The sequence below is a fragment of the Echinops telfairi genome, unplaced genomic scaffold (genome assembly GCF_000313985.2).
Source record: "Echinops telfairi isolate 266 unplaced genomic scaffold, ASM31398v2 ScPeMD7_1713;HRSCAF=2227, whole genome shotgun sequence".
Taxonomy (NCBI): domain Eukaryota; kingdom Metazoa; phylum Chordata; class Mammalia; order Afrosoricida; family Tenrecidae; genus Echinops; species Echinops telfairi.
The window spans coordinates 14,791,064-14,801,583 of record NW_022105611.1 but is presented as its reverse complement, the minus strand read 5'-3'; the positions used below and the strand labels follow the sequence as shown (position 1 = coordinate 14,801,583).

The 10,520-nt window shown below is 48.1% G+C and overlaps 1 protein-coding gene across 1 annotated transcript in view; it reads right to left on the bottom strand.

The window, feature by feature from the left end:
• LOC123522044 (teneurin-4-like) overlaps positions 1-10,520 on the bottom strand; it is a gene marked incomplete at its 3' end in the record, with an annotated part of 439,709 nt that overhangs the window by 326,681 nt on the left and 102,508 nt on the right. The window contains exon 2 of the mRNA XM_045293083.1: positions 5,228-5,336. Within this exon, the coding sequence (XP_045149018.1) occupies positions 5,228-5,237 (10 nt within the window). The remainder of the gene's footprint in view (positions 1-5,227; positions 5,337-10,520) is intronic.

Genomic DNA, 10,520 nt, shown 5'->3' with positions numbered 1-10,520 from the left:
AATATACTTCGTGATTATGATACCTAGAAAATATGCTACCTGTCTGGCACATAGAGAATGTGCAATTAGTGTTTCTCCTCTTTCCCCCTATTCTTCTTTCTCTTCTAGACAACCGGCATTATTGGCTAATGAACTGGAATTCGCAACGGATGACTTTCACCGCTCCTTGGTTAGTGCTCGGCCTATGTAAAATTGTATATTCTTAAGTCAAGCAGGGAGCCGCGAAGAGGAGGACCTTCCAGAGGATGGACTGACACAGAGCTCCATCGCTGGGCTCCCGGGCATGGGGCATTGTGAGGATCCCACAGACCCACACAGTGTTTCATTCCGTTGTGCAGGGGGTTGCTATGAGTCAGAACCAACTCGACAACAACTAACAAGGAGGCAAACACATCCAATGACCTTTCATTTCTCACACGACAGTAACAACAACACCCCAACTTCTTTCCCGGACAACCCAAATCTCCACCCACAGGTCTCAGCCTTTCGCCGAAGTTCTACCTCAAACCACACTTCATGGAAACGCTCCCTCGGGCAGCATGCACTGGGGGGCTGTGTCTGGAATGGGGCTTGACCAGCCTGAGGATGTAAGGGTGATATGAAGGCTTTCCAGAGGCAATTCCACCCAAGCTTCACTTTAAAGAATGAGAGACATTTTGCCAAGTTGGCCAAGAAAGAAGAAATCATTCTAGGCCAAGAAATAGATCATGTGCAAAGGTCTGGAGTCTTCCTAGGGCAGCCTGACTTCTCTCCCGGAGAATCACGGTCCCTCCTGCACGAAGAAGCTTCTTGCCTCCCATAGGACACACTCACCCTCCTCTTTTTGAGCTTCACAGTCGACTTCTTCCCCACTCCCTTCGGAACCCTGTCGCAAAGGTCTTACTTATTGAACTGCCTTTCTTCAGAGTACGGTCCAGAACTCCCGGGCATCTCCAAGACCCTGTTAGGGGCCTGGGAAGTCAAACTACTTACAAGAACGCTATGTCACCATTGTCCCTCTCCATTCTCACCCTCGCACAAGGACCCAGGGCAGTTTCCAGACTGAAATGCAGCACAGATACGCCTATTCAAAGATTCACAAAAGTGTAAAACAATACCACTCGGCTCCATGAATTTTTGTTTGTTTTGGAGAAGAGCTATTTTGCCATATACATTAGGGAACTGGGTTAAGGCAGATTTGTCCTTTTTAATTTAAAATAAATACAAAGATTGAACCTTTTCCTTTCTCCTCAGTGCCAATGCCCAGCATGACACATTTCTGGTGATGAAATTCACATACACAGAAACTCTTTTTTTTTTGGGGGGGGGTCACCTTTCCGTCATTGTAAGGAGGCAAAAGGGGTCCTGAAATGTCAAAGTGTGAGAACTGCTGCCTAATTGTCATCCTGGTCCAGCCCTCTCCAGTGACAATTTTCTGTCCATTATTGGGAGAAGAGCTGCCAGGTAGCCTGCCCTTTGATGGGACCTTTTGGGCTTTCCTGGCTTGGAATGTCAGGGGCCTCCCACTTTTCTCTCCTTTCTGTAAAAACCTTCCATGTGTGACCCCGCCCCTTTCTCCCTGTCCCCTGGGATCAGGGAGAGGTATCATCAGGAGGCTTTTGGTGTCCAAGAGTTAGGGTCCAGATAAGTGACCCCCATACCCTTGACTTGGATGGACTGAGCACCTTTTCACGTGCTTACAGGCCATGTGTAGCTCTAACCCGGGGAAGCATCTATTGAAATCCTCAGCCCATTAAAAAAATTAGCTCTTTGTCTTTTTATTACTGAGTGGTTAAAAGTTCTCTGTGTAATTTGGATAGCAGTTCTTCTGTGTTGGAGAAAGCATACAGCATGCAGAGGAAATACTGACTGTAAACATCAAATTAACCAAGCAAGCAGGCACTCAACAGAGAAACCACAGGTTGCAGATACAATGCCTGGAGGGGTGCATAGCAGACACGAACATGAACATGACAGACAATGTGACATTGTAAAGTAACTCATGAGACTTTTAAAGTCTAGGCCTCAGTTGTTTTCCAGATTAACAACCCCCACTACTCCTGCAAGATAGGGTCCAAGAGACACACACAGCAAAGACGTTCGCAGCCCCCAGGTGACCTGCAATGATGGCCCAGCACTGACCCAGACTTTGGATGATGAGTAAAGAGTTTGAGCATGCCCAACAACTGATGCTGCCTGCTCAAGATGCCCTTGCTGCAAACACCATCGTACATTTTCAGACACCCACTTGGCCCAACGCTGGGCACATACCCACTGAGAAGGGGGGACCAGGGAAGAGCTCGTAAAAACTGTATGATGTCACAGGGCAGTAGTTTGGAACCTCGTTCCTCAAAACCCTTAAAATTGTACCTAACATGTTGTTAGTTATCTTTTATTTATTTCGTTTTAATCGTTCACCCACTCAAATCCTTTTCAGTAAGGGGGTGGAAAGGCATGAATGATTAACTGTACCCGCCAATGAAAAGGCCCCCAGTTTAAAGAGGGAAATGTGAAGTCCCTGGAGCTCAGGGGCTTGCCAAGGTCACCCTCCAGGCACGTGTCAGAGGAGGGGAGCGCAGCACAAAGCCGCCGGCGCTCTTTCCATTCCTCTACGCGCCCTCCCACTCTTGAGAAATCCTTTTAAATCACGTCTCCCTCCTCCACCTTGTTTGCAACACCTCCCGATTTAGCCTTCTCTCTGAATTTCATTACTGTCCCATTTACCTCATCTTCCTGATCTCCCAGGCGGGCGTTAAGCAGGAGGAGGTTGGTTGAGTTGGCAACAAGGGGCTCCTGCCTCCTGACTGTGGTGAGAGGGATCCACAGAGGAGGAGGAAGGGGTCCCTGGACACAGCCCCAGATCCACCGAGAGTCCTCCGGGCCATAAACACAGACTGGGGGCCAGGCGGAGTGACTCCAGGGTTCTGAGGGGCTCTTGCTGATGAACACGGATTCCTGGGGGTCCCAATTCCACCCAGCACACCTCTCCTCGGAAAGCCACAGGTCTCCACCGCGGAGCACCTACTTGCCTGTGCAGTTGTACAATCTCCCGGGTGAGAGTGGGGGCTACCTCTGTTGTGGCCCCTCACTGTCTCCTCAGCACCTAGCAGGCCTATGGTAAGTACTCAATGTCTTTATTGTATAATGAAAACCAATGATTCAATTAGCAGGACTTTGTAGGTGGGAAACTTAGACAAGATAGCTAGTTTCTCCAAGCCTGTTTCCTTATCTGTAAAATGAAGGTAATGATCACGTCCACTGTTGCCCAGCCATGGAGGCATTGCTGATTCACAGTGATCCCCCCTGTGGGTTTCTGAGACTGGAACTATTTATGGGAGTAGAAAGCCTGGTCTTACCCCCTTGGAGCTGCTGGTGGTTTTGAACTGCCGACCACATGGATCATAGCCCAACGTGCTACCACTACACCACCAACAGTGACTGCTCACCAAATACCCATGTTTCCCACATTTCCCAGCACCCAAAAAACCAGGCAGGGCCATGTGACCCATTCTGGCCACTAAGCCATGCGTTACTTCTGGGCCGCTGCATTTAGCAGCTAGTGGTCAAGCTCTCGGCTCTCACTTCTGTCAAGAAGGGGCACATGGACCACGTGGAGCACCTGCATCATGGCCAAGCTGTCATTAGCATGGTCCTGAGCACTAGGGAGCTCAGAGGGTTAGACATGGAGCGAGAGCAAGAAATAAATCTTTGCTGTGTTAAGCCACCCGGATCCCGAAGTTAATTTATTGTTGCAGAAGAATAGAGCCTAACTAGATTCATCCTCCAACCTTGTAAGACTGAGGATTAGAAAAAGTGTTTGGTATTCAGTAGGTTCATAGTAGACTGATGTCAATAAAAGGCTTACTACCTCAGTCCCTGACTCCTTTCTCTTGACTCTTCAGCCTTCTTCATTAGCAGCCAGCCTCCATTGATGGGTCTCCCGTTCTCTGGGCCGTTACTCCTCTAGCTTGAGCTATCCTTCCACGTTTCCCTAACAACCCCTTCCCACTGCTTCCATGGCTGCCATCTACAGGACAGGCCACCTACACGGTGGACCGCGCCACTCCCCTGCCCCAACTGCATTCCAAACCCAGTCTCACAGTCCTTTCGCTTTGTTTTTGTAAGACTAGTTTAATGACTGGGGAGAAGAAAGCATATATTTTGCTCACATTTTATTTTCCATCTCTCAAGATTTAGAGACTGCGAGTATGCTCCATATTCAAATTCCTCAAGAAGCCATTTTTTAATTTTGTTTTTCTGCTTGTTTGTTTTGTAATGTTTTCTTGTAGATGAAATCTAGGAGAGGCAAATTTAGAGCGACAGTAACTGACATTGTTTCTTAGAGGTGAGACGGGGGATGTTGAGATGCAATGGGGCGCCAATGAGGGTGACAGCTAATCAGCGGAAGGAAGAATATGTTCTAACATGGATTGCGGTCATGGTTGCACAACTCTTCTTGATGTGATTGAGCTACTGAATTGCACCAGATGTGGATGATGTCCCAATAAAGCTGTTTCCCAAGAGAACGAAGTCATTCCTCTAGCTCGCCAAAACCAAATTCCCTGCCAGGGAGTCAGTGCTGCCTCACTTCCCACTCTGGGACTGCCGACGGAAGTAGCAGACCCAGGCTGGTGGGCTCCACCTGCTGACCATGCCGATCACAGCCCAACTCAGAACCCCGACACCAATAGAGCCCCTCGAGCGATAAGAAATACCAATATACCCAAATGATACATTCCCCCCTCCCCCCTTTAAGCAATCAACTTTGGGTCATATTCCCAAAGCTGGTTGCATTTTACGGGCTAGCATATGACTACTCTGGCTAGTATGCCTCCAATTTCATCCCGGCCCAGCTTCAGACATAATCACCAAACTCCAAGCCCTGCAAGATGATCTCCTGGACAATAGAAAGATCCTGATGGCCACTGCTGCCTCTCTGGTCCTGAACCTGCAAGCTTCCAGAACTTCTATTCTGATCTCTGCTGGACATCCGATCTTCAACTGCCAGCACCTGCTACCACACTGGCTCCCAGCAGCCTTTGCTACTTACCATCAATCATCCTTTACTGCATCTGTTCCCTGGGAAGGCCATCTCCACTATGGCCTGACACCCTCCTCTTCCCATCATGCTTTGTGAGAAAAACTTTGAACCGAAATACATGTGTTCAGATCCCAAGATGGACTTTCTCATCCATAACATGGGTTTGCAGCGGAGAACACACAAAAAAACCAGAGCAAAGGGACTGACCTGGCTCCATGTTAGCCTGTTCCGAAGAGTCAGCAGTATCCGTGGTCCCTGTCGCTCCCCCTCCTGGGCCATCGGATCCAGGAACGTAGTGGTAGGGGCAGGACTCTTTCTGTTGAAGCAGAGAAGACATACCCAACTGAGAATGCTGGCAGGATAACGCCAAGCCCTTTCTCACAAACCTCTTCCCAACAGCCCATGCAAACTGATGACAAGTGGGGCTGTTTGGGACCAATTGTCACAAGAGAAGCAAGCAGGGTCCTAAACACCCTGCAAATCCACGCAGAATAATTCCTCATGCAGCTCACCCCAGGAAACCCTGCACCTTTCCTGTTCTCCCACTGCATCTTCTGCTGGGGGACTAGTGTTCTTGCCTTAGTCATTGTTTACACACCTGTTCCCCCTAGTGGATCAGAGACCTCAAGGACAGTGATGTAAGGTCAGTCTTTGTTACAAATGTCATTTGAAAACGAAGGGCTGGTTGTGTGCTGTACATGGAGCAGGGGGCTGTGTGCTGTACAAGGAGCAGCAGTTCTGTCTGATTCACCACAAAATCAGTCACTTCATCCTCTTTGAAACTTGACGCTGTCAAATGGCCCAATCTTCCCTGTAACAAACCACATGGATCTGTTGGCTTGGGCGTTTGAGTTGGGAACTGTGCAGAGTCTTCTAGTCCTGCTTCTACTGCTGATCACATGGCAACCTCTGGGAAATGGCTCCGTCCCGCCCTGCCCCATGCCTCAGTTTCCTCATCCGAAAGAGGAACCTGCTGAACCAGGGGACACGCGAAGTCCTCTCTGTTCTTAAAATTCTGTGTCAGAATTTGATTCCTCACCACTCTAGTGATTAAGAGAGGCAGTCCTGGTAACCTAGTGGGTGCTAACTACAAGGTGAGCAGTTTGAACTCACTAGCAACGCCCTGGGAGAAAGATGAGGCTTTCTTCTTCTGTGCAGTTACAGGCTTGGGAACCAACAGACATGGTTCAACTCTGCCTACAGGGTCGCCATGAGTTGCTATGAATTTGATGGCAGTGAATTTGGTTTTTTATTAATGCCAACGAAGACACCTGTACCAGAAATGGGCCATCAAATGAGTAAAAGAAATTCTCTTTCATTCAAAAACAGAGTGAGGGAAGGTTTGAGGATTTCAAGTCATTTGCCTTAAACCATTATAAGAAGAAAAATTGGGCTTTGAACATAAGACCCAAAAAGGCTTGGGGTTGGTGTATTTCCATTCTACCCTGTTTGCGTGCACACTCACTCAGGGAACTACAAAATGCCTTTTAAAAAACAAAACACAAAGCTAAATAACAAGGCATGAAAGATGTATTTAGCAATCTCATGTAAACAGTCATTATTTAAGAAGTTCCCCAAATGCATATTTGCCAAATATACCTAGAGATCCTAGCTAAGACAGCCATTATTATCTATTACAAAGTGAAAAATTACTGGCAATTCCCATTAAAAACAAAATTCTCCTGAGTGTGTAATTTTGCTAGCTTCATCTGCATTACATATATTTATTATAGTTGTTCTTCATTCTACAGAGTCCATCTGATAGGGAGGGACATTCACCAGCTCTTACCAAGTACAGAATGTCCCTTCCTCACCCACAGGGGGCAAATTGTTGAATACTCTCAGGTTAGAAGACCTGGGACTGTGTGTGTGTGTGTGTGTGTGTGTGTGTGTTGGGAGAATGATACAAAGTGGACATGGGCATATGGAAGTAAACTTTAAAACATCCTTGCAAATAATGTTATCACTCACTGCCATCCAGTTGAATCCGGCTCAGAGGCACCTCACAGGACAGTGCAGAACTGCCCTGTGGGGCTCTACGACTGCTAGCTTTTACAGGAATAGCACGTTTCATCTTTTCCCTGATACAATGCCACAGTCACTGAAAGCAAAACTCCGTAGTACAATTAGTGAAGTGTGGTGCTACTAACTAAAAGGTTGGTAGTTCAAGCCCACCTACTGGTGCCTCTGAGACAGCCCTGATGATCTGCTTCTGAAAGACCGCAGCCATGAAAACCCTACAGGTAAGTCCTAATTTGAAACAACGTTGACTTAAGGGCCATCAGAATCCACTCAACAGCAACCAATAGGATATGATTTTCACTTTACATATTCTCAAATCAGTAATAATGGCTGTGGTAGTTACATAATCTAGTGTCAAGTTGGGACTTTAGAGGATTAAGAATGAAGGGGTGGAGTCTAGTCTGTCAATCGGGTCACAGCCAATGAGACTCTGTGTGGGCATGGTCTTCTCCGGAGGATTCTGGGAATTCCTGTATTTCCTCCCTGGAGGCAGGAGACACTTCTCACTCTTGGGCTCACTCCCTGAGAGACACTCTACTGACAAGACACATGGCACCACGCAGGTAGACCCTGTGCCCTGGGAACTGGTAGAGCCACGTGGAAACCCCTGCCAGTGCTGAGATGCTTCTACCACCACTGGATCCACAAGACTTCCCACCCACTGGCCTGTGATCTTCCTGCATTCAGCATCATTGCATGTGTTTCATGAGTCTGAAGAGGACTTTATAGATTGGTATCGGACATATGGGCTAATATCAGACTTAAGGACTCGATCTGGACTGTGCTGGAATGTTTTCTCAATGTGCAATTGCTCTTGTATGTAAACCTCTTCTTTGCACATATAGGTGTATTTATGAATTTGTTTTTCTAGTCAACCCAGATAAACACACTGGCTATCATGCACTTAGTTTCTATTTACCATGCCTTACTCATTAGACCTTTATCTCATGAAGTTTCAAAGAGGGCAAGGCCCTTGTTGGCTTCACAGGCATAAGAAGAGTCACCTTTTCTTGTGCCTGGGCCTCCACTTGAGTGTCCAGGGCTTTGTCACTTTCTGGACTCAAGAGGTATTGCCTTTGCCTCCAGGGATCCCACTGCGGTGACTCTCACTTGGGGTCTTTCCCAAATTCCTTTCTATCATACAGGCTGTGAAATTCCAATGGAGGTGTTAGGTATTTACACCTGTGCAATCTCATTTCAACCTTCAACACAGCTGCAGGAAGCAAGCATGACCAGCTCGGTGCCAGAGCTAATGCTGACTCATGATGACCCCATCTGAGCCAGACCCAGTTTTCGAGGCCTGTTTTTAGGGAAAGCTATGTGCCCAGTCCTTCTTCTGAGCCGTCGCAGCGTGAAAAGGAGCCTCCACATTTCCAGTTAACAAGGGAGACCGTCACCTTGTGCACCACCCCAGGCCTCCACGCAAGCCTTGCCTTTCCGGGTTGACTGACAGCTAAGGAAAGGAAGCTTTGACATTTTGAAGCTGATTTCCATTAAGCCCCCAAAGAGCGCGCAGTGGAGACAGGGTCTCCCCCCTGCCCTTTCTCTTTCTGGGTGAGCCATAAAGTGTGCTCACACGGGTGCAGGACGATGCGTGTACACCTGACATAACATCTTTCCGCTCCCAACGCGTCCTTGCTATGCATGATGGTGTGTGCGTGTGACTCTCTCTTCAGCTGCTTGTTGGCAGAACCCGGGTGAAGGGAAGGTACCGTTTCTGTCCTCACTCAAGTCTCCTTATTTCTGTTAGCTTCCCCCAACAACTTCCACATATCAGAAAAAGAGAAGACCCTTCTCCCCTGCCCTCTGACCCCCACCGCAACTCCTTTTTTGGTCTTTCCCTTAACAGTTAGAACAAAACAAAACAAAACAAAACAAAACAACAAAAACAAACTTACTGCTATAGAGTTGATGCCAATTCATAGCGACCCTACAAAGCAGGGTAGAACTGCCCTCTGAGTTTCAGAAACAAACTCTGACAGGGAGTAGAAAGCCCAGGGTGGTTGGCGGGTTCAAACTACTGACCTTGCAGTTAGTAGTCCAACTCCTAGCCATGACACCACCAAGGCTCCTGTCTGAGCAGCTAAGCTGCAGGAACAGGACCTGGAAACCCCAGGGACTGTCATGTGCTCGCAGGGGCATCTGCTGGGGCCACATGAAGAATGTCAATAGCTCAGGCTGTCTCTGGCCTCAGACTTCATGGAGCGTGGCCGCTCCGGGGACTGTCCCTGCACCCAGGACCTGGCTGGTTACCCCGTCAGCCTGGAGACGATCAGGAATGTTCCACCCAGCAGCACGCTTTCTTTAAGGAGGGGGTCAACATTTGCCGCCTTCTGGACACGGGGGACGAGGATGGCTGAGCCTTTCCACTGACCACCCACGGTGTGCTTTCTGAGAGGAAGCCCAGTGCAGCGGCAAGAGCTGAAGTCTATGGAAAACAGGGAGTCTGAAGTGTATTTCACCCAATACGGCTGGGCAGCCTTGAGCAAAACACGTGTGATCCTGATGGATTTTTTCTTTTTAAGGTACAAGACCCTTAATACAGGCATCCTTATTTCATCTTGTCTTTCCAAGTTCAATATTGCAGGCATTGCTTTCTCAGTAAGGTTGTTCTCCCCACGTGTGCAAGCTGAGCAATGGAAGAAATGGGGCAGAGGGAAAGCTTTCATAGCAGCAAGTTCTCGCCCCTTTGACCCCTCCCTCCCTGTCAATGTACACCAGGAGCCGTTTGCACACCTGCTCTTCCACCAGACCAGGAGCCCTTGAAAACAGTGAGGGCTGGATCTTGCCTGGGCCTGGACTGAAGCGGTGCTCACGATCCACCTGAGCTAGCTCATCCTGCGAACCAAACAGCTCACAGTATGTCTACAGTCTCCTGGGATCTTCTTTGCCCAACCAGGTTTGACGAGTGACTTTAAGCAACAGCCCCAGAGCACATCCCAGCCTCTGGAAACCATCTCGTTATGCTGGAAATCATTAGCACTGGCTCTTTGGCCTGGGTACTCTGCTGAGAGGTTTGGTTTCTAACCCAAACCAATTATACATGCCGACATATAACATCTTAATAATCTCTGGACACATCAGATGGGGTTGGGAGATTGGGGGGGGGGGTCTACTGGGATGGTGGAAGGGGGCATGGCCGAAGGGAAAGAAATGAAGCATCAAAACAAGATTCGGATCCTGCCTTTGAGACGACAGAGCCGAGTGCTTGGGGTCAGGACAAATGCCCAGTACAGGAAAGGTTAATTTGTTTCTCTTCTCCTGACCGCAGAGGAAAAGCAAAGCTATACAACTTGCTGCAAGTAAACAGGTAAAGAAGATTCACCGCATTCCAGAGTCCATTTAGAAAATGGATTTTTTTTTTAAGCTTTCCTCCCTAAGGACTGAGGAGGCAGGTTATTTCATTTTAATTATGGCAGCTGCAGCTGCTGCTTCGGACTCAAAGACCAATTTCTAGGCTAAAAAGAAAAACTCGCGC